Raw genomic sequence first — 24,251 nt, forward strand, 5'->3', positions numbered from 1 at the left:
TTTAAGTATAATGACCTGTTTTTTTGGAGTGGCTTGCTTGTTATGAAACATGGTTATTTAATCAGCTGCCCTATCGTTGACATTTGCACTAAGTTAGTGAACTTGGCATTTATTGAGGTTTATGGTAGAACACCAGGGATATCTTCAAGCTGAAGTCCTTGTGTTATTCTTTTATTCATTATAAATATTTATTGTCCATTCATCATGGACAGGCAGATTTCTGTTGGTGGGGTTCTTTTTGTTTGTTTATTTTTTGTGTTCATTAAGGAAGAGACATGAGCACTTTTAGGAATGCTTAAGAATGTTTAGAAAAGTTTAGGAATGCAAAGGAAGACCCCTGTAGAGTAGGAGAGCTTTAAGATCTAGAAAGTAGTGAGGGGGGAGCACAGGCTCTCTGTTAACCCTTACTCAGCCATTCAACAAATGTTTGTAGAGCATGTATTCCATGCCTGGCATTGTTCTAGGCATTTGGGATATATAAGTAAATGAAACAGAAAAAAAATTTTTTTGCCCTTATGGGTGTTATGAACATAATAAATAAATAAATTTATTTAGTGGCGGGAGACAGACACTAAACAACACAGTAAGTAAATTATATGTTAGAAGGTAAAAGCACTATTTAAAAAAAAAAAAGAACAGGTTCAGTGGAGATACTGAAGGGGCAGTAGGGATTACAGTTTTAAATAGGATGGTTGCAGGAGACCTCATGAGAAGCAGATGTTTGAGCAAAGACTTAGAGGAGGTGATAGAGTTCACAGTGTAGAAAAGTTGTGGTTGATGACTTCCAAATTGCAAATTCTCTAAGGGAGGAGAGTTCCTGGAGCCCGTGAGGGATGTCCAGGAGGCCACCGAGGCTGGGGCAGAAAGAAGGCAGAGGACAGGTGGTGGGGAGAGGGTGTAGAAGTTGGGAGGAAAAGGAGATCCTACAAAGTTGGACATAGGAGGAGCAGCTGGGAGGGTTGAGAGAAAGACCAAGAGAAAGCAGAAGTCAAGTTGAGAAAGCTAATAGGGGATAGGAAGCAATGAGCTCTGCTAAATGCTACTGATGGGTTGAGATGAGCACTTGAGAATTGATCACTGGGTGTAGCCTTGGATTATTGATGACTTTCATGAGCAGTTTTAGCAGAGTGGTGGGAGTGAGGAGGTTCAAGAGAGAACTGGAAGAGAAGAGTTGGAGTGAGTAGAGGCAACCTTTTTTGACATTTTTTCCTGCAAAGGAAAGCAAAGAAATGGACAGGAGCTGGCAGAGAAAATGGAGCCCAGGGAAGGTTTTCTTAGGGAGAGAGAAATAACAGCATGTGTAAATGCTGATTGGAATGATTGAGTAGAAAGCCTAAGCGTAGTGGTGTCCACACAGAGTTTCTAGCAGTATCTAGACCCACCATGAATTTCTATAGCAAACATTTCCCAAATACAATTTATTCACTCCTTTCTTCCTATTTAATTCAATTTTCTTCAGCAATATATTGACAGTCTCACTTTCCCAGGTCACTGTATTTCTGCTTCTTGACTACCTGTTTCTATTCTCATGAAAGGAGAGGTGAACTTTTGCATAAGAAATTACAGTAGCATGAAAAGTTGCTATTATCTATTACCATCAGTAAATATATATTAAAGGCCTAGAAAACTTCCCCTACACACACATACACACAAACACACACACAATGTTGTAATTATGAAGGAAACTTATTTAGCCGATACGTGAAATCCAAAACTCAACATAAATATCAACATTGGCCATCTAATTTTAGCTTTGTCAAAATGACTCTTTTTGACGATGTCAAATGTTGCAAATATTGGACAGAGGCTCTTCTACAAAATATAAATAGCCGTCACACACTCACTTTAAGGAATAATTTGGTGATAATAGTGTTTTGGTGTACTAAAATTATGTCAGTCACGTGTCTGAAGTTTATACTTTTGAATAACTTCAGCTTCAGAGCTAAAAATTAGCACCTGCTCCTATTGAACTGAAAGAAGACACTTGAATTCTAGCCAGCTCCAGGCAGAATTAGCTGCCAGCGAGGCTACTGAAGGCCAGCTTGCCAAAGTTACATTCATTTTCGGAGAAAAAAATTTAAATAGTCAAGTTTCTTGACTTCCATTGTTTCCCCATTCTACTTATCTAGTTTTCATTGTAGATAAGTAATGAAAAGTATGCTTCACAATGTGGAGATACTCCAAAGTGAAGAAAATTTCGGAGTTGCAGCCAAGTCTATAAACTCTTCTTTCCACAAAACAGCATTACATTAGTGAATGGGAAATTGTCTGTGTTTTAAGGGACCTCCATTGTGCCTTTTGTAAAGATATAATTTGAAAATTTGCGAAGATGTGTGTATCTGGAGGGGAGAGGATGCCAAGAGCTTCGTAAAGATAAAGCTAAGAATTGGTTTTATGATGATTAGAAATGGCCACACATGTGACTGGCAGACAGAAGAAGGTGTGCTTTTGATTAATAGGAACATCAGCGGATGTAGGGATTGTTCCAGCTTTTATTTTTATGAGCCGATGCTTGCGTGGGACTTGAATTCTGACTGCTAAAAGTTGACACCTGACTCCATTGATGTTTTGCTTTGGAACTTTGGTTAGGTAACTTCACTTCTCCATGTCTCAGTTTTCTCATCAGTAAAAACGAAGATAATTTAGAGATTAATTAGGTAATACTTGTGAATTAAGCACAGTGCCTAACACGATGTAAGCATTCATTAACTATCAGCAATTCTTAGTATCACTCATGTGCATAGCCTAATCTTAATAAATTGATTGTCTGAATTATTAGTGTAATGTAGAACAATCACAAAAACACACTCTGTAGCTTCCAAGAGAGAGAGCTAGACTTGGAAGGAAGACAATCCAAGAACTCTGTTCAAATCTCAGAACACATGATGTTTCCAATAATGTGAAGTTTACTGACAATAACTTAAATGTGACTCTTAATTAAAGAAATCAAACATGTGGAAGGAGTTTTCCTGTGAGGCCTTGCCATATAAATGAAGGAGATGCATATTCTAGGTGGTCTTGAGGATGTATCACATGTAGAGTGAGAGAAAAAAGAGGATGGAGAGAGAGAAAGCTTAAATAAATCTTCCAGAAAAGGTAGCATGTTAGCTACACTGACCTCTTTTCAGTTCCTCAAACATGCTAAATGTTTCTTGTCCTCAGGGCCTTAGCATATGTTGTTCCCTCTGCCTGGATATCTCTTTTCTCAGTGCATTCCGGGGCTGCCTTTTTTCTTTTCTCCTTGGAGTTTCAACTTATTGTCATCTCAGACTGTCATCTCATCACTGTAACTAAAATACCATCCCTCTCCCCATCACTGGACTATTGCAGCCTATTTTATGTCTTTCACAGGCATTTTCTGCTACCTTTTAAAAACAGATCAGTCTCCTTCACTGAAATATTAAGCTCCACGATAAAAAGGAAGCTTCAGTCTTTTTCACAGTCATATTTTCAGCATTTGGCTTACAGTTAGAACACGAAGTTTGAAAGTAGTAAGTGTTCAATAATTGCATGTGGTTTTTGTTTTTCTATGTTATTTTGTGAAATTTACTGTCTTCATGAGTATATACCATAGCTACACAAAGCTTACAGATTTTCCTATTCTCTTGAGATAATTGAAGCTAACATTTGAGCTTTTACATAATCATAAAAGTATCACACAAAGATGACCTTGCAAAGATTTATTACCATCACCTCGGTTACTATTTTGACATTAAGCCAAATGATAGGCCAATCACATTTGAGATTTTCTTTATCATATAAATTTGCATAGTAATTACATGCCATTTGCAAACTAAAGGATACAATATTTATGAAAATGTGCTTTATCTCAACACCCTATATCATTTTTGGATTTTTAGAGTTAGGATTCTCTCGTTATCCACAAATGGTTTATGATTTTGTTTATGCAGAAACCCATCAAGCCGGGGATAACAATTCAGATTCTTAGATCTAGATGGCATCACAGAACAAAAGTTAATTCTTCTAAGCTGTAAAAAGAGATGATGACAATATGAAAAATGAAAGAATTTTCACCCCCTGCTAGCAGACAATACAAGAAAGAACCCTTTCTACTCGGTCCTTGTCCTTAGAAGTCTACCCCATTTTTTCAAAATTTTATTTTTAAGCGATGTTGGCATGACCAGTAGGCAATGGGATATCTGTCCCATGGCAGATTCAGAGGCAATAATTGAAGTCAAATTTGTCATTGGGTTAGCACAGTCCTATGCATGATCAGACGGTTTGAAGTCCTGAGGATGTGTTCTTGGGATATAGCTTTGTCTAGACTCAGGGTGGCCTTGGAATACCATGAGAAATTGATATTACTCAAGAGCGTTGCTTTAGACTTATGTAGGAAGATTTTGTACAGACATAGATGTCACAATTTGGGATCCAAGATGCCACTTTCAGATAGGCTTACAACTTGTATCCTTTCAGGTTGAAAAGAGAAAATACAGGAATGCTCGAGAAAACTGATGTTGAAAATATACATGACTGTGAAACAGTAGAGTACCACATCAAAAAAAAAACAAGCTTCATAAATACCAGTCAAATGCATTAAAGGAAAAGGGTGATGATGGTTTTATTGTGCAAATATTCAACATAAAATCAGAAAAATAAAGAGTAGATAAAAGCATAAGTTAATCTGATCAAATGGAATTTTCCTATAAGCAAAGAACACATATTTAGAGTGAGAGTTCTGAGAATAAAAGTAGAAGATGCTGGGATGAACTATTGATAATTAGGTGCAAGTTACATCCTAGAATTGTACCATTTGGAGTGCAACTATTAAGATGTGAAAAAGGAACTATGAGTAGCTGAAAATGTGATGTACTTACAAGGACAAATACTGCAGAAGACCAGCTAATCACATTATAGGAACGGTAAAGATCAAGGGTACATCCTGTAATGAACCTATTCCGGAGTTAGGGAAATGACTGCCAGCTGTTCCTGATTGAAGACTACTTGAGGCACAATGACCCAGAAAATCCATATGGTACCAAAGGCAAAAGCTTAATTAGATATATCACTTCTAACTGCATAAATCCACATTCCCAGAAGAAAGGAGATTAATTGTAAGGCGTATGTCAGGAGGGTGACTTTCAAAAATGCAACAACTCTGGAGATTGAAACATGCTACTATTGAACAGTGGTTATCTTTGGGTGGGATAATTTAAGGGAATTTTTGTTTGTCCCTCTCTTATAACACTGGGTACCTATAACTTTTATAATGAGGAGTATTTTGAAAGTATATACTATTAAGGATAAAAGGAATCAAAGTAATCTGGCTCCTTCTATAAGCTACTTTAAAGATCAGTTCATTGTCACATCCGGTATCATAAAATAGCCAAAGGTTAATAGGTTGTTGCAAATGTTCAAAAGATCATTGCCAAAAGTCAATGAAGAAATTTTTTTTTTAACTGTGTAACTATTTAAGCCTGGAAACCAGTCTCAGAATGACTATGCAATGCAAGAGCTTCATCTGGTTATTAGCAAAGGACTTTTAAAATCTTATTTAAAAGGGAATGAGATCACACAAAATTATGTGTGTGTTATTCTCTCTCTCTCAGTATGTACTTCCTGTCATTATGGGGTTCTTAATGACAAAAACTTCACTGAAGTGTTGCCTGAACCTTTAGTGGGGTGATTGGGTCTAAAATGCCAAGACTGGTGACAATGGGGACCAGACAAAGGGTATAATTGTGCTTCGTGGTAATTCCTACTGTCCTACCAATGCTTTAAGAAGCCCTCTGGAAAAATTAGGAATCCCCTACCACATGTGTCTGTGTTGAAAGACTCATTATTCCCTTGTAAATTTTGCTTGAACAAAAAGTTGCAATGCATTTCCATCCTCCATGCATTTTATATTCACTTCATAACAATAAGCAATCCATTTATTAATTTGTGTCATGATACTGCAATTAAAGTATAGTTGATCTCTAACTTTTATGCTGAAGCCCCTATGCTACGTGTTTTCTAGCATTTAAGTTATGAAGATTGGTATTAGCCCAGAGTCAGAGGGAGGAAGAGATTTTTATAAAAACACCTTTTTTTTTCGTTTGCATGAGACTTTACAAAATACTATCCCGCCACATTCAAATAAGTGCAGTTTGGAATGCAGCAAAAGAATTTTATGTTAACTCTAAGAAATCTGAAAGTGTGTATTTCTTCACTAGTAAACTTAAAAAATGTAATTTCATTAGGACAGGAAATTAATAACTTCATAGTATCTTTCCTTCTCAAGCCCCTGTCACCTTATCTGCAAGCAGGGTTTGAACTGAAATATTCTGTGAATTTTAACCTAAGCTAATAAATCCACCAAGCTTTGAAATTTCTTCCTAAGTATTGTAACAATTCACACTGCTATTTATGCCAGTGGCTTTATCTCAAATGGTAGTTTCTCAGTTGGAGAAGCAGTTCAAAGTCATTTTGAGCTCAGTTAATCTCATGGCTTTATAGAGCTGTGATTACTTTCATGTCCTTATTATTAAATGGCCAAATCTCTCTCTTGCATCTTGTTAGGGAAGTCACAGACAACAAAGAACCGTATTATATCCGATGAGCATTATTTGATTTTGGCTGTGCCATATTGCATGTGATATTTATTATCTGTGAATTGCTTTATGGCATAGGATATACTTTCTGTAGCAGGTAATGAATGGAAAGGGATTATTAAATGGGAAGATGACGTGCTTTGTTTGGGAGAGACCGTTTCATCTGAAACAGAAACAAACATACCATGGGCCCGGTTACTATAGAACCGAAAAGACCTTTCCAGCTGTTTACACTTCGGATGTAAAAGGGCAATTTGACATAGACTAACAGTGTGATGTGAGCATCTGCGTAAAAAGGCTACATATGGAGCATGCCCAGTGCGGAGTACGTCCTCCTCCCTCTCCCTCCCCCGCCCCCTCGAGATCTCCCAAGATAAGGCTTGAACTTTGCACTTGCAAATGTCACTGCATACGTTTTTGCACTAGTTTTTTTTTTTTTTTTTTTTAGGTTCTCTTACAACTAATTTCCTTTAACAATGCGAGGGCGAGGAAGAGAATGTTAAGGGTTATAAGATGCATTAAGTTTAGAACGAGTTGATACCGGTCTTTGAATGCACTTGAAGTGTTCTTTATGTTTAAAGCAATATAAAGCACTCGAGTGTGTGTTTTCCGCCCCCCTGGAACGGGAAAATAAGAATCTCCTTGGATGGGAGTCCTCCGGGGCAGAGAGTGAAAGCCCCGGAGGCAGAAGGGGACGCGAAGAGGGGCTTGCCCAGAGCATGGATTGGAAGGGAGCTCGGGCTCTTCAGGGCTCAGCGCGCACTGAGAACCTGCGCCCCGGGCTGCAGCTGCGGACGATAAAGGCGCTGTCTGGCTCATGAAGGCCACCTGGATTAGGCTTCTGAAAAGAGCCAAGGGAGGAAGGCTGAAGAATTCTGACATCTGTGTAAGCACAAAGGCTTTCGTTTGGGGGCGACGTTTGTTTTGTCTTTTGCTCTTCTGTTGTAGTGAATGCAGGTACAGGGGGTGGATTTGACTGAGTTAATCTGATCACGATTGCAAGAGAGGGAGGTAGGGAGATTCCTACCATTTTATCTTGCGATTTATGGCCAGATGAGCGATCTCAGGCAGGTGTTTTCTGTGCAGCTTCTATTAAATCTATGTTAAAGGGATTTTTAAAATGTGTTGCTGGAAGATGGAGCGAAGTTAGCTGCTGGTGTCTTACAGTTTTGTCGGAGAAGGTAGCAGGTGTACAAAAACACATAAAAGGTTTTTGAAGATGAAAGTGGGAGTCATATCATGGTAGTGACATTTTGGAGAGTTCAAGTTTATACCTCGTTAGACATTTCTTTTATGTTTTTGTTGGGCTTAATGTCTTCCTAATTTTCAGTACTTGCTTTAGCATGTAGATTGTTCTTGAAGCTACCCTTGAAACCCATGGGTGCCCTTCAGCTCTGCACTGCACCACCGAGCCGGTTTAATTATAAAGAAACTTGTCCTGGCTTTCAGAAAGGGGAGTTTTTGGAATATAAGGCTTGGGAGGGAATGGCAACTATCAGGAGACACAACTATCCTAGTGAACAAATGGTCTACAAACCACAGCATGATTTTCTAAATGGGTTGCTGCAATGTGGATTATTTGCTTCTCTTTTCAGGAATGTATAGAATAGTTCTGGAAGCTCACTGCTGTGTTGATGAGACATTTCCAATGCAAACATCATAGATCGAATCTATTTTAAAATGTACGTTTTCCTCTCCAGGGTTCGGCAGACTCCTACACCAGCCGTCCATCCGATTCAGATGTATCTCTGGAGGAGGACCGCGAGGCAGTGCGCAGAGAAGCTGAGCGGCAGGCCCAGGCGCAGCTGGAAAAAGCAAAGGTAAGACCATTTCTTCCCTGCCAAGATCTTTCTTTGCAAGTTGTGCTGTGCAGGTGATGGACCACCTGTGGAAGTTTCCCCTAAAGCTTGTGTTTGGTCTATTAGAGTATTCCATTGTGTGGCTGAAAAAAGAAATGGAACATACTTTCTTCCCTTAGTAGAAAAAGGAAGTGTGGTATCTAAGAGTGGTCTTTACTTTTGTGTTGTTTTATGAGCCAAATAATTTGTTTCCCTGGGTGGATGGCTTATGTAGACACACCCCAAAAGATCCCTAAATGTATAAAGAGGAAAAATTGCATCCAAGATCAAAAGAGTTTACATCATTTTCCCAGTAAACCGTATCTCTGTTTAAAAAACAGATTCTTAGACTTGAACAGTCGATCCACCAAATTTTGCTCCATAGGTATTTTACAATGTCGTCGTCTTATTTAAAATACCAATCACATTATGCTTTTCAAAAATAAAACAGTTTCTGCCTTTGGAACACTTTTTTCTCCATTTCATCATAATGAAGTTTGTATACATAGAGGAAACCAGATATGAAATATATAACTACAGGATTTATCTCAGACTGTTTCTTTTCACTGATTGTAATGATTTGAATTCTCTTTTCCATGTGGTCATTTGAACAGCAGGTATTTCTAAAGCATAGATTGTCATCCAACTTTAAGGTGACTTGGTTTATGGGATACTCCATAGCTTCCGAATGAATATATTTTAGCATGGTTGTTGGTTTTCTCTTGAAAAAATAACTGCTTTGAAGAAGATTAAGTGCTGTGTTGATCTTGCTAGAAAAACCAGTGTAGCATTTCTGCTGGCTGCTTCATCTCTGAGATGAGTAAAATCTATGTGTGTTGCTATGGGAATTGTGGCTTGGAGATTCTGGTTTGAATGCCTGGACAGCCCTTATGTAATATTCATGACCTCTAGCGCGGCTGCCATAGTGGTTCACTAAGGAGCTGCCAGGAGACCTTGACTTCTTCTAAAAAGCAGTATTTCCAAATGTGAAAACAGTGCTCTCACCTCAGCCAGCAGGGAAATCATCTCCAGGTCTGGCAGTCTTAACCATGACACAGCTCATAAGCAGCAGGAACAAGGAGGGTTTTGCAACCATGGAAACTGACAAGGCAAGATGGGGCCCAGTTGCCACCAACTAATCTGGTCTACCACAGTTAGCCACTTAATCCATTATGAAGTTGAAGTTAAATGATGAGAAATATTAAATAATGAATATATGACTAGTGAAGTTAATTGTTACAAGTTTGCACTGCAGTTAATACAGGTTACAGTTGAGAATCTGAATTCTGCATTCTGTATTTTACACTGTGTGTAAAGAAAAGTAAAATAAATAAATAAATAAATAAATTAAATAAAACCTCATATTCCAGAGTAGAAGATTATTCCATTTGCAACTAATTTATTCAGTAATTTTCACATACCAAAATTAACCAGTTTCTCAGAGTCATGTCCCATCATGATGCAACCCAAGGTATTGTAGGTCTGTTTTTAAAAGTCTTTAGTTATCTGATTGGGACATTTTTGTCCATAACTGTGTGCTGTAAGTCATGAGTTAAGGGATATTGCTGCAAAGAACTTCTAAATATCTCTCAACCTACCATGGATCAAAATGTTAATCCTAAATCAAAACAGGTGTATATTACTTGTCAGCCTTGTAAGTTTATAGTTACAAATGATGTAGAAGATGAAAGAAAATGAGAATTGAAAACAAAAGCAAAATAATTGAAGTGTTTACTTTCTAGTGTTTAATGAAAATAACTTATATTCATTGTTTTTCCTTTAGAATTAGGTCAATATCTTAAACCTTTGATGTATTCAAATGAGTTACTCTAGGGTAAGTGAGAATTTGAATATGTTCTGAAAGAAGATAGAAATTAGGATTTAATTTTACTTTATACGAAAATCATGATTTGATTGGTCTGGTTTATTACTTGCCATATCCTTGAAGAAAGAATGCAAAAACAGGGATTTTAGGAGACTAGTTCTTTATTAGGTTATTTTTATCCATTCCCCTTTGCCAGATATCATCGTGTCTTTGGGAAACCTATTTCAAAATGGAGGCTTAAAGTTTAAAAATATATGAATTCACCATTTAACTTTAAAAGAGTTTATACATCTGTTTTGGAAGAATCAACATTTTCTACATTTATTTTGTAGCCATCAGAGCATCCCTTAAGTAGAAAGACTTTATAAGTTGGTGCTTTTGCTCATTTGCCTTACAGATTACATACAATAAATTGTGCAAATGCTGGGAATAGACCTCAGCAATGCTCTCAGATCCTGGTCCGATATAAATGTGAATACATTATTCACTAATTACCTTAATAATACTTCTGTGAAATAAGGTAATTGGCACAGAATTGAAACTAGAGGTGCACCGCCTTTTGAAATTAAGTGACCTACAAATGATTATATAAGGAGGCACTCTGTGCTGTCAAAAAAACCCAGTACGCTTCGCTGCCCCTTTGTTAATGTTAAAACTCTGTAGTAGATAGATTATATATTAATTTTGATGCCGATAAATATGACTGACATGTCCTTGTTTTTTAACTTGGTGTTTTCTGATTCCAAATGAGTGTTTTGATCTTGTTCAGTTATGGCATACTTTGCAAATCCTGCCTTGCTTCAGTTTGTGCTCTTTGAATACTGCTTTAAAAACAAGTAATGTATGAATTCAATTTACATCGATCTTTTCTTTAAAAACAACTTTGTTGAGACATAATTCACCCATTTAAAATGTATAATTCGATGGTGATTAGTATGTTCAGAGTTGTGCAACCATCACTGTAATCAATTTTAGAACACTTTCCTCACCCCACAAAGAAATCTCAAGCCCATTAGCAGTCGCTCTCCATTTTCCCCAATCCCCTCAGCCCTGGGAAACTACTATTCACCTTTCTGTTTCTGTAGATTTCTGGATGCTGCGTATAAATGGAATCATTCAATAGGTGATCTTTTGTGACTGGCTACTTTCATTTACATACGTGTTTTTAATGTTCATGCATGCTGTAGCATGCCTCAGTACTTCATTCTTTTTATTGCCAAGTAATATTCCACTGTATGTGTATACTATGTTTTATTTATCCATTTATCAACTGGTGAACATTTGGGTTGTTTCCACCTTTTAGGTATTATGAATAGGCTGCTTTGAACATTCATGCACAAGTTTTTGCATGGGCGTGTTTTCATTTGTCATATGTATGTACCTAGGAGTGAAATACCGGGTCCTATGATCATCTTTTTTTAATTAAAAGAATAATTTTCTTCTTTTTCCCATCAATCCTCAAAAATGATGCCTTCCATCCTATATGCAGGGACTCTGCGTTGAGGAAATCTGGACATGGAAAGGTTTGGAGCAGAGATAAGAGATTCAGTGTGATCTTCTTAGTAGAATAGATTAACATTAAATTTTGAACCCATTCTCTCGTCATTGAATATCTACTGTATTAAAGCAATTGCACTTGACACAGTTGGTGGGTAGGAGGGACTGCAAGGTCATAGCTCCAAAGAAGACATGGGCAGATCTTTTGCCTGCAGGAAGCTTCTGTGGTTTGTCCAGGGAGGAAAGGCATGGTAATAAAATATAGAATAGAATACCTTGGAGGGTAGGGGGAAGATCTGTGAGTACCCAGAGGAAAAGATTGTACCCTCTGGCAGGAATAGAAAAATCCTTCTTGGAGAAGGTGGTGGCTTAAGAGTAGACCTTAAAGGATGGATGGATAAAGTTTAGCTCCTGGAGTAAAAAGTGGGGCATAGAGAAGAGGGAAATGCCTCCTAGGCTGTGGGGATACAGTGTATTTAAAAGTCAGTATAAGTAAAGGCTTGGCAGCAAGAAAACATGGAACCTTCTAAAGAAAGGTTAGTTTCTCGAGATCTTGCCAGCTAGAAAATGTTTTTATTCCACCTTCACATTTAATTAATAGTTTGGCTGGGTATAAAAGAATGGAAAACATTTTGCTTCAGTATTGTAAAAGCATTACTTTGTGATCTCCTAGCATATAGCCCTGTCATTATTACTGCCAATGGCATTCTGTCTTGAAGCGTGATTTTTGTTTTTTTAATTGTCTCTAATACATTGAGAACTGTTCTACCTTTGGTATTTTGACATTTTTGACATGATGTGCCTTGGTGTGGGTCTTTTTGTCTATTGTGTTTGGCTTCTCATATGTTCATTGTGAAGGGCCAGTCACTTTAGTTCTGGAAATTGTCTTATTTTTTCTTTGATAATGTCTTCTTTTTCTCTTTCTGTGGCTCTCTAGTTGGTTAGATAGTTGATTATCAAATCCCTTTGTAGTTGTTTTTCTCTGCTACCTCTCTAACTTTTTGTTCTGGGTTTTTCTCAACTTCTAATCTGTCTACTGAAATTATTTCTGTAAAAATTTATAATTTCCAAGAGCTTCCTTTTCTCTTTTTGTGGCTTCCTGTTCTTATTCCATAGCCATAATGTCTTATACCTCTTCAGATATGATCATTATTTTTTTAGTTTTCTGTACAGTCACTGTTTTTTAAGCTTTTTTAATATTTGATTTTATTTTTTACATACTGGACACTTTTTTCAAATATTTGATTTTTGATCATCTATTTACAATTTAGAGGAAGACATTGTAAAGCTGATTGGAAATGCTGAGTGTGATGGCCAAGATTCTTGACTGGTGGTCTTTTCTAGGGTAATTGTAGAGGACCCCAGGTAACAACTGGGGGAGGGGAGGGGTTTTCTTTTCACCTGGTCAGGGTTCCCAGAGAGGATTCCCCCAATCTGCTTGGACATATGGAACTGGTCAGTGGACATACTGGACTGGTCAGAAAGTTTCTGGCAGCTGTTCAGAAGTGGTGACTTGAGTTCGATCACTTAAGATGTAAATCTTAAAATGATTTCATCTTCCTATTTTCAGTACATCACTCACCTTTGCTATTGAATGTACCTCCAATTGTCTCAAATCTCTAGGTTGTCCTCTCCAGAAAGTAAACTTTTGCTCTTCTGGAAGTGAGTAGGGAGAGAAAGTGGCCTGGCTATAGAGACTCAGGAGGGATTCTAATAGACCTAACTTTTAATCAGTGCTGTTTTCAGTCCCAGTCATACTTCTGCCTTCAGAGGTACTTGGCACCTCTGATTCCTCCTCCTTGCCAGAGTCCTGTGGCTGCAATGAGCTTTCTCCTGCCTAGCTCTCCAGCCCTACCTCTTGCAGGGAATTTGTGTTCCAACTCTTTCTATTCTGTTAATTACCACTTGTTCATTACTTTCTGTCTTTTATTTATTTATTTATTTTTGTTTGCTCTCATCTTGTTTCCTATTCCTTACACCTGTGGGTTTATACGTTTTCTAAACAAATATTTTCCAGAGGAAGCATATGTTCAGTTGACCATGTTTTATTTCCAATATTTCTCAACAAACATACTATACAAGAGAAGAAAAAATGTTTCTCATATTTCCTTAGTCCATAAATGCCTAAGGTAGCATTAGAAGAATCCTACCCAGTTGGAAATACTCCCCTAATTATCCTTTCCAGAAGAAAGAAGAAACATGAATGTGCTTATGTTCCATCAGCCCAAAGATAATTTTTTTTATTTCAAAACATATTAAACATTGTTTAAAAAATACATCTTATGGAGAACATTATGTGGGAGGTAGGAGAGAAGTATACGCGTAGGTCTATAATGCATATGTTCTTAAACCTCCAAGATATACTGTTGGAAAGGATTCAGAGAACACGTGGCAGATGTTAAACTAGAGGACTACTCATTGGGTGGGGGGGAAACTACATTTAACTGGTAAAAAAAATAAAATAAAATGAAATCCAAGAAAGATATCTCATCATAGAAGCACAAAGTAGGGCATACATTCTTAGGAAAATACTTTAGGCTTACATTATTTTTTCACAACATGGACTTTTAATGCTGTCTTTCCATTTTTGCACAGAAAAATTGTCAGCTCTCTTTTGCCTATGGCAATTACTTTCAAATAGAGGTAGAAAACTGGCTAAATATGTCTAATTTCCAGCAGCGTGGGCTCGTTTATTTTTCAAACATGTATTAGCTTAGATTGCATTTTTCTACCTGTAATAAAAAGTATGTGGAAGCCCCCTGGACCTGTGTTAGGCTTCTGTTGTCCACTAACTCACACGTAGGACTGGGTAGGTCCAGTCACACACACTGGCACTGTCCTTAGTCCACTCACCTCAACTGTTAGTTGACGATAATAGTAATGACAGCAATAACAGCAGCACTTAATGCCCGATTACTGCTCATTATAGACAATTTGAAAGACATAAAAGGAAAAGCTTTATGTCTTTATAACATTTTGAAATACTTTTGAGCACTCATGATTATACAGAGTGCATACGGCATGGCATGGATGCCTGCCTGTACTACCAGCAAAATGCTCACGCATTTGCACAGTTTTTGTTTTTTGTTTTTTTTTTTGAGACAGAGTCTCACTCTGTTGCCCGGACTAGAGTGAGTGCCATGGTGTCAGCCTAGCTCACAGCAACCTCAAACTCCTGGGCTTAAGCGATCCTCCTGCCTCAGCCTCCCGAGTAGCTGGGACTACAGGCATGTGCCACCACGCCTGGCTAATTTTTTCTATATATATTTTTTAGCTGTCCATATAATTTCTTTCTATTTTTAGTAGAGACAGGGTCTCGCTCTTGTTCAGGCTGGTCTCGAACTCCTGAGCTCAAACGATCCTCCCACCTCGGCCTCCCAGAGTGCTAGGATTACAGGCGTGAGCCACCGTGCCTGGCCGCATTTGCACAGTTTTTGCTTCAGAACAAGCTGATCTTGACTTAGTGGCTTAAAGTCACCATTTTACTTAGGTTACACTTCTCTCCTGTGTGCCTCTGTCTGGCTGGCAGGTTAGCTGGTGACCAGGTGATCTGGGATGTCCTCTTGGCTGTGTCTGGACGTTGGCAGCTGGCAGCATGGGTGTCTTGTTCTCTGTGGTCTCTCCTCCTCCTGCAGGCTGGCGGGGGCTCGTTCCAGGCACGTTTCAGGACTGCATAAAGAGAGAACAAGCTCAAACAGATGATAATCAAGTCTCTTCATGTGTCATGTTTGCTAACGTCCCATCAGTCAAAGCAAGTCACAGGACTAAGCCCAGAGGGCTCAGTGTGGGAGGGAACTACCAAGGGTGTGAAGTTAGGTGGAGTACATTGCAGTCATTTTCTGCAAACGACCTGCCACACTCAGTGTTTTTCTTCCTTGCCTCTTTGGAAGAAGAAACGTCTCCATGCCTTATAAAATAAACAGCTCTTTCATGCCTTCTGTCCTATTTTTTCCCCTTCCTTCTGCTGCCAACCTATCGCCTCAGGCTTTCTCCTCCTGCTCCATTTCTTCTGTTTCTTCCCCACTTACTCTTGAACACCGGGAAACTGATTTCTGTCTCATTCTCTTTACTGATGGTCTCCAGTGACTTTCCAATCACCAAGTCCACTGAGCCTTTATCAAACCTTCCCTTGCCTTCTCTGCAAGCCTCAACTTGGTTTTCATCTCTAGTAGGTCAGTTTTGTTCTGCAGGTGCTGACGACGACACAAAGCCACCTCCCCTGCCATGCTGGTGGGCCCTATTCAGTCTCTTTTGCTTCCGCTTTTAGTTCCCCCTGCTGAAATGCGGAGCACATCCATCCAAATGCTAGGGCCTTGGCCTCCTGTCATTTTTTGGTTTTCAGACTGAACTCTGCAGAGCCCAGGGGATCCATGGAGTCCTCCAGAGCTGCTGCAGGGGTCCGGGGATTCCCAGCAGGTTGTGTCTGTGCATTGCACCCGGGATTCAGCCAGAGCAGGGTTCTCCCTGTGCATTCTGTGTATTGGGACTTCGTGTGCATTTCCCATTGAATGTCAAGTTTCACTCCAGAGTGTGCTTTAAGTGACTGCCATCTTCCCCTTTACTCCTCATCCTTCTCCAAGCTTCCACTATCACTTGCTGTTGGTGCCTTCGGGGCTGACTTCTCTTTCTAGTGCTGGGATCTCACTTCTTGCTCTTTTTGGATCTCTGTCTACCCGTTCTGCCGCCCGTTTCAAAGTGAGGTCCCCATATTTTCCCTCAAACCTCTCCTCCTTTGTATTTTCTATTTCTTTCCACATTACCTCCATCCTCCCAAGCTTGAATGCTTAATCCAGGGGTCGGCATTTTTTTTTTCCCCTATAAAGGATAGGATGGGAACTATTTCAGGTTATGTAGGGCCATGTGGTCTCTGTTTCAACTACTGGACTCAAAAACTTGGGTTTGGATTCCATCTCTGCCATGGATTAGCTGCTTGACATCTTGATAAATTACATATGAAGCTTAATTTTGTCCTGTGTAAAAGGACACTGATGGCCGGGTGCGGTGGCTCACGCCTGTAATCCTAGCACTCTGGGAGGCTGAGGCAGGCGGATTGTTTGAGCTCAGGAGTTCGAGACCAGCCTGAGCAAGAGCGAGACCCCGTCTCTACTAAAAATAGAAAGAAATTATATGAACAGCTAAAAATATATATAGAAAATTTAGCCGGGCATGGTGGTGCATGCCTGTAGTCCCAGCTACTCGGGAGGCTGAGGCAGGAGGATCGCTTGAGTCCAGGAGTTTGAGGTTGCTGTGAGCTAGGCTGACACCACGGCACTCTAGCCTGGGTGACAGAGGGAGACTCTGCCTCAAAAAAAAAAAAAGGACGCTGATGCCCGCCTCCCAGGGTCTGGTGATAATCAAGCTGGGACATTTCTAGCACAGAGAGCCTGGGACTGTCTTCTCCTACGCCAGGCCTCTCAGGGTGGCACAGGCAGCTGGAACACACAGTTTCATCAGGGAGTTTAGGATGTGATGAGGAGTCTGTATGGGGAGTTATCAAACGCATGTCTTTGTTTCCTCTTTGGTTACACATAGTTGCCATATGCTGCATTATGTGGTCACTGTCATATCAGCATTGTCACTTGCTGGTGAGGGCTGTAAGGCAGATTTGTATTGTCTGGTGGCTGCAGGCCTGAGTGTGATGTGACTGGCATTTGCACCCTCACTTGATCTCACAGTGGTCACTGCGGCAGGTCTCATCGCATCCCCATCCATCCCCGTACTAAGGCACGTGCCCTGATGTCCTGACTTTGAGCTGTGCACTGTACTTCTTAGTCACATGGGTACAGGTCCCCACCTTGGTTATCAAGAGCGACTTAACTCTCTTGGTCTTCTCCCAGGCTGTTTTCTGAGTAACACCTGAATATTTTAGGAATAAATTACACACATCTCTCTCTCTCTCCATGGTTATATTTATCTTGGCACTCTACCTATTAAGCTAGTTTTAAGTCTCTTGTGGGTAAGACTCACATGTTTTAAAAACAGCCCAATACTCTATCCAATTCAATGTTCATTTACATGGATTTATGGTTTTTATTAATGGAAGTTCTAGAAGGCTGAGGTTTGCCCACATTTAAAACTGCACTCTTATTTAAGAGCCCTTATAAGGACTGTTAACATAAATACAGACTTCTGGCTATTTCAAAACCATAAATGGATTGGGGAAGGATTATTATAAACTTTGCAGCTCAAGCCTTTTTTTTTTTTTCTTAGAGCAACTGTAACTGAATATCTTTGTTGTATCATTGTAAATACAGCTATGAATACATGATTCTTCCCTTCCTTTTTCTCTGCCAGATATCAACTGGGAATGACACAAAGACTTTGATGCAGAGCTTAAAATAATCAACCGCTCTCTCTCTTTGCTCTTCTGAGTTTTGGCCCCACCAATGGCTAAACAAAAGATGTTGAAAACTGGAAAAAAGTAGAACTTATTTAATGAGCAAACATTTGACGAGTGGTATTATGCTCTTGAGCTAGGTGTTCCAGGAGGGGAAACCAAAGATGGATTAGATGTGGTTTCTCCCTTAAGAAGCTCTTGGTCTGGTGGTGAACAGGTGGACCCAGTACCGCTGGGGGGGGGGGGAGGGTTGACAGCAGAGAAGGGCAGTTTGGATTATAGATGTCCCCACTGTCATGGCAGTGTCTCTCTGGAGACAGAGCCTGTGCCAACCAGCAAGTGCTTCTCTCTAAGGTTAGCAGAATGGTTGCTAACTGAGGGGTCCAACAAAGGCTGTTATTTTGGTTTAATTTTTGTTTTAAATCTCAATTCTCAATTTATCTTGAAGTAACCACACTGCAGGGTTTTTTTTCTTAACCCTCATAGCCATTTCTAAGTGCACAGTTCAGTAGTAGTAAGTATTTCACGTTGTTGTGTGACAGATCTCCAGAACTTTTGCATCTCGCAAAACTGAAACTCTATACCTATCTAAACAATTCCCTGTTTCCCCCCAACCCCTGGCAACCACCATTCTTATTTCTGTTTCCTTGATTTTGACTTCTCTAGCTGTCACGTAGGTAAGTGCATATAGTATTTGGCTTTTTGTGACTGCCTGTTCTCACTCAGAGTGACATCCTTAGGTTTCATCCATGTTGTCCCATGTGACAGAATTTCCTTCTTTTTAAGGCTGAATGATATTTCATTGTATTTATGGACCGCATTTCTTTATCCATTCATCTGTCAGTGAACATTTAAGCTGTTTCCCATTTGGGCTCTTGTGAATAATGCTGTGGAGTATCTGATCTTGGATTTTCTTTCAATGAGCTCATCAAGCAGGTAGTAATTACTGCTTATGCGCATACAGTGTGTTGGTGTTTAACTTCCCACTGTATTACTCTGCTTGGTCTTTGCAACTCCTCAGTGAGGAAGGGAGAGCAGATATAGCTACTCCATTTTATAGATACATAAACTGACGGTAGGTATTAAAGGATCTTACCCCAGGTCACTGATCTCAAAAGTGGCAGAATTAGGGCAAGGCCCCGGCTTCTGTCTCCAAGGGTTCTGTTCTTATCTTCTTTCACCTGCTCAAAGAGCCCCTTTTAGAAAGACACAAGCTGAGAATGCACTCATGTTGCCTCTTTATTTAATGCTCTGGAGAGATTAAAGGAATAAATCTTTTTTTTTCCCTCCTTTAACTGTGAAAGCAAAAATAAAGCCAGGCAATATTAAAACGATTTTAAAAGTAAAAACATCACCTGTGCTTTTTTTTTTCTGTTGAGTCTAGATAGAGTTCACTAGCAAAATACTTTTTTTCCCCATTTTTAAAGTTCAGTTTATGGTTATTATAGCACTGATTTGAAAGAAGTCCATTTTTATATTTCAACATGATTTCAACAAAAATCTTGAGCTCAAAAGTCTTGAATCTATTAAGTTGTTAAAGGAAGAGCTTCCAGGATGCATGTGTGTACTCTGCTCTCTGTTAAATGCTAATACAAATGGAATGTGCCTAAAACTATTTGAATAGGGCTCTTCTGGTAGAGACAGGGAAAAATAATCAAATATCTAGGAAATGGGTTGTATGAAGAATGCCGGAAAAACAGAGTTACAGTAGAACAAAGGAGGGAAGGTTGAAATTATAGTGAAATTATTTAAAAAGAGTTTTATTAAGTGTTGCCTATCCCTAAAGGGAAAAAAAAATGAACAGTCTAAAATTTATAGCAACCAAAAATGTAATGTTAGATGTTACAAGTGGGTAGAGAGAGAGAAAGAGATGAGAACATGTTATAAAGGAAAATTAGGAAACTGCTTTAGTGAGGGTTTGGGAAGAAACTTCTGTGGCTTAAGAATTATTGTTTTTATTTTATTTTTTAACTAAACCCTTTCTTTAGGAATGAAAATGAATTACATAATTAGCTGTCAATTGTTCTAGTGATTTCCTACTAATAGTTCTTTCTACTTATATTTGCAGGATTAATGTCTATTGCGGTTTTTTTTTTAAGTGTCAGTTCTTGAATATTTGAGGCCAATACAATGTTTACCCCATCCTCCCTAGACTGGGCAGGAAGTATGTTGAACAGGAGCTGGACAAAAAGGTAGACAGTCTATAGTCTTCGGCTTTCTAGTTACATCTAGTTCATTCCCTGGATTTTAAACAACTAACTATTCCTTTATCTTCATAGAGGAACTATAGTCATCGCAGCATGAAATATTTATTGGACCAGTTGTAACCTTACATTTGAGTCAACCTACATTCCTTACAGAGGAGAGTTAAGTTACAAGTTCATTTACAAGGCCACCTAATGTCACACATACTCAGGCAGAATTAAAGGAGGTCTTTGGCTTTGACTAACAGAGCAAGGAAAGTTACAACAGTCAGATTAGATACAGTACTGCTTGCTTCTCCTCTGAGCCTACAACTGCTTGCTTGATTCTAAGCATAAAAGTGAAGTCCAGAGCATACACTAGGTCACATAATGGATATACAAAATGGTCTATAGAAATCCTTTGAATAGGTAAGAATCTCCACATGCTGTATTAATGCATTAGTCATTCAACACACTTGCATGGAGAACCTACCTTGTGGTGTGTACTAGGCCAGCGATAGGAAATGACATAGTAACTGTACTGTAATGTACAATACCATCTTATTCAACGCCTCACTTAAAAATGGGAGAGTGAGAAGGGGATGACACTGAAGTCCAGGTCACCCAGCTGCCATGGGCTGTGCACTAAGATTATGAACCATCAGATGCTTAGTGTTCCCCTTACTACGTGGTCTACCTTTGAGTTGGCATTTCAGGGATGACAGATGAGTCGGTTTCCTCTTATTCAAGTGATCAAAAGTCAGATACAGGGATAGATCCAAAGCTTAAATAAAAAATTAATATTTATTAACACGTTCATTAATACATTAATAAATCTACATTCCAGCATTAATCGTTTGCTACAAAACCAAGGCCTGTTCTTTGGGTATAAGTCTGTGTGTTAGTTCAAGTTCTCCAGAGAATTGGCTCAGGTGATTATGGAAGCTAAGAAGTCCCATGATGTGTCATCTGTGAGCTGGGGACCCAGAGAGGCTGCTGATGTAATTGGAGGCTGAAGGCCTGAGACCCAGAGGAGCTGACCATGTAAATCCCAGTCTGGTGGCAGGAAAAGACCCATGTCTGAGCACAAGCAGGCAGGAAGGAAGAAAAGTGGATGAATTCTTCCTTCCTCTGCCTTTTGTTGTATTCAAGCCCCCAACAAATTGGATCATGTTTATCCACATTGGAGAGGGCAGTCAACTTACTGAGTCCACCCATTCAAATGCTGATCTCATCCAAAACACCCTCATGGATACACCCAAAAATAATGTTTAATCTGGGAAACCCATAGCCCAATCAAACTGACACATAAAACTCATCATTATACTCTGCTCATTGAAGTTTCACATAAATCCTTATAGCCATTTTCCCTATAGAATTTAGTTTGACATTCATTTGAATTTGACCCTATCTATAGGGATTTGGGTTCCGGGAAATATGAGAAGAACTGAAAAGGGTTTTTTTTTTTTTTTTTTTTTTTTTAATTTTAAATCAAATTTGTGTTTATGCCTTAAAATGATACTTTAAATTTCTCCTAAATATTCCAGGAATTAAAGTTTGCCAAATATGAGCCATTTGTTTTTAATATTATACTTTTGATACATGTCTTTGTAATATTTTTTAAGAGAGGTGTTTGAATAAAGTTTTTTCTAAAAATTCATATGTATGTAAAATATCTTAATAATAGTAAAGGTCTATCAACTCTTGTTAACTGTGGCCCAAGAAAAACTATCAAGTCAAGTTATAAAAACAGGTACTTTATAATTTTAGCCCTTGAAATAATTTTTTATATTTACCAGAAACATATATATATATGCTATATATAACCAGAAACATACATATATATATATATATGTATATATATATATATATATGCTATTTCCTTGGCTGAAAATGTTCATTGTAAAATCACTAATATTGCACCCTTTTTTAAAGGATTGAAAAACAAAACAAAACAGTGCTTCTGTTCTTTTCCTTTTTCTTTTTTGAGACAGAGTCTCACTCTGTTCCCCGGGCTAGAGTGCTGTGGCGTCAGCCTAGCTCACAGCAACCTCAAACTCTTGGGCTCAAGTGATCCTCCTGCCTCAGCCTCCCAAGTAGCTGAGACTAGAGGCGCCCCAATAATCTTTTCTATTTTTAGTAGAGGCGGGGAGTGGGGTGAATCTCACTCTTGCTCAGGCTGGTCTCGAACTCCTGACCTCAGGCAATCCTCCCTCCTCCGCCTTCCAGAGTGCTAGTATTAAAACAGTGGTTCTTAATCTTTTTTGGATCATGAATGTCTTTGAATATATGATAAAATCTGTGGGCCTTCTTCAGAGAAATGGTTACCTTACATCCACATAGGTTGGTTTATATTTCCAGGGTCTTCACAGACCCCTGAAACAAGATGTCCTAAGGGTATAAAAACTACAAGAACCTCTTGGTAACAACCCCAGCCTTCCTCCAGCTAGAATGGCTGGTGCCTGAAGATCTGTGGGACGTTGCTCTGAGCACGTGGAGTGTTTTCCTTTGCTCTCAGATACTAGAGGAGATTACCACACAAATTCTAAGAGTTCTGGTTTCGCTATAGTGTTTAGTCTAGTGTAGAAGCAGCGTTTGGGCAAATATACAGTACTCTAAATACTTTCTTGTGCTATAGCTGCTAAGCACTTTCTAGTTTAAACACTTGTCAATGATTAGCGATTTCAGTGTTTAAAGATTTTTTAAATGATGTGCATGGACGTGAACAAAACTGAAAGATCATTTCAAGTTCAGCAGATAGTGGGAGCTAATCTTTTCTCTGGTTTGGGTTGGCCACGTGCCTACGTTAGTTTACTAGGCTGAGTTGCTTTATCTCGTATGAACACCCATCCAATATAATCTCTGTATGTGTTCCTGTTTATTCCTGCCTAGATTATCTATTTGACTGAGATACTTAGAACACCACTTAGCTGTCTGGAGGGGACTCTACCTGTGGGTTACAGAAGGATAAGTCTATCTCTTACCCAGTTATCCTTTTTCTCTGGATGAAAAAAGACACCATCTGCCATCTTTCTGGCTTCTTAGGAAAGTAAATGAAATATTAAATATTTGTGGTGGCAGAACTTTTTTCTGCCCAAAGATTCCAGATTCCATTGACAGATTCCCTGTGATTCAGCAGCTGTGTGCTCTCATCTGTCATGGTCCATTGCTCTGTCATCTCAGCCTTTCGTCCCTCCTCATCAGTCACCTCCCACCCCCAAGTAACTTGTTCATGCTTCTCTTACAGTCGTTATGGCACCATATTGAGTTATGTATTTCTCGCCCCAAACATGTACACCTTAGAGCAACCTGGACTAAGACTTGTTCCATTGATGCTTAGAATTTAATTCCTTTTTGTTGGCATAACAAATATTGGTGGACTGAAGGAATCACGTGATATGCAGAGTGCTAGGGAATGTGTGAATGGAATCCTACTTTGGGTGTTGTCACATTTTGCCATCTTTATCTTATAACTTATTTGTTTTATGAAGTGATGTCTTGTCTCCACAACTGCATGTGACCTCGAGGGAATCAGGATGTACAATTCGTTTGTGTCTCTCTTCATGCCCAGAGTGGTGAGTGATATGTAGGATAACTTTGGGGTGCTTTAGTGCATTCGTTAGTGAAAAATAATTATTGAATAGCTTTGGTGGAGGTAATATGAAGAAGTCTTTCCAGAAAACTTTGTTTGGTGCAGTAGGGTGTACAAGGCGTGGGATGGAGGAAAACAGCAGGAACCATATCTGAGCAGAGGTGGTCTCTGCCAGGAAAAGGAATTGTCCCCCCTCCCACAGGCAGCCAGATACCTGACTAGCAGTTGCCAAGGCTTTCTGTGTCCTGCCATAGGCAAGGGTCCCTTCTGGCCCTGTTTCTGAGGAGCTGTTCTGTTACATAAAGATAAGGTTATAAAGAAATCAGGATATCTTTCCAGTAAAATTGAGGTCTATACATAAAATCCACATTGTTTGTATTCCACGAACAAATGTTCTGTATTCTTGGTCCACGTAAAGTTGGATT

The 24,251-nt window shown here is 39.1% G+C and overlaps 1 protein-coding gene across 3 annotated transcripts in view; it reads left to right on the top strand.

Moving 5' to 3' along the window:
* CACNB2 (calcium voltage-gated channel auxiliary subunit beta 2) overlaps nt 1-24,251 on the top strand; it is a 303,538-nt gene that overhangs the window by 189,214 nt on the left and 90,073 nt on the right. For all 3 annotated transcript variants that reach the window (XM_045534272.1, XM_045534288.1, XM_045534281.1), the window contains exon 3: nt 8,255-8,374. In XM_045534272.1, coding sequence (XP_045390228.1) covers nt 8,255-8,374 — 120 coding nt within the window. The remainder of the gene's footprint in view (nt 1-8,254; nt 8,375-24,251) is intronic.

Source organism: Lemur catta, chromosome 1 (assembly GCF_020740605.2).
Source record: "Lemur catta isolate mLemCat1 chromosome 1, mLemCat1.pri, whole genome shotgun sequence".
Taxonomy (NCBI): Eukaryota; Metazoa; Chordata; class Mammalia; order Primates; family Lemuridae; genus Lemur; species Lemur catta.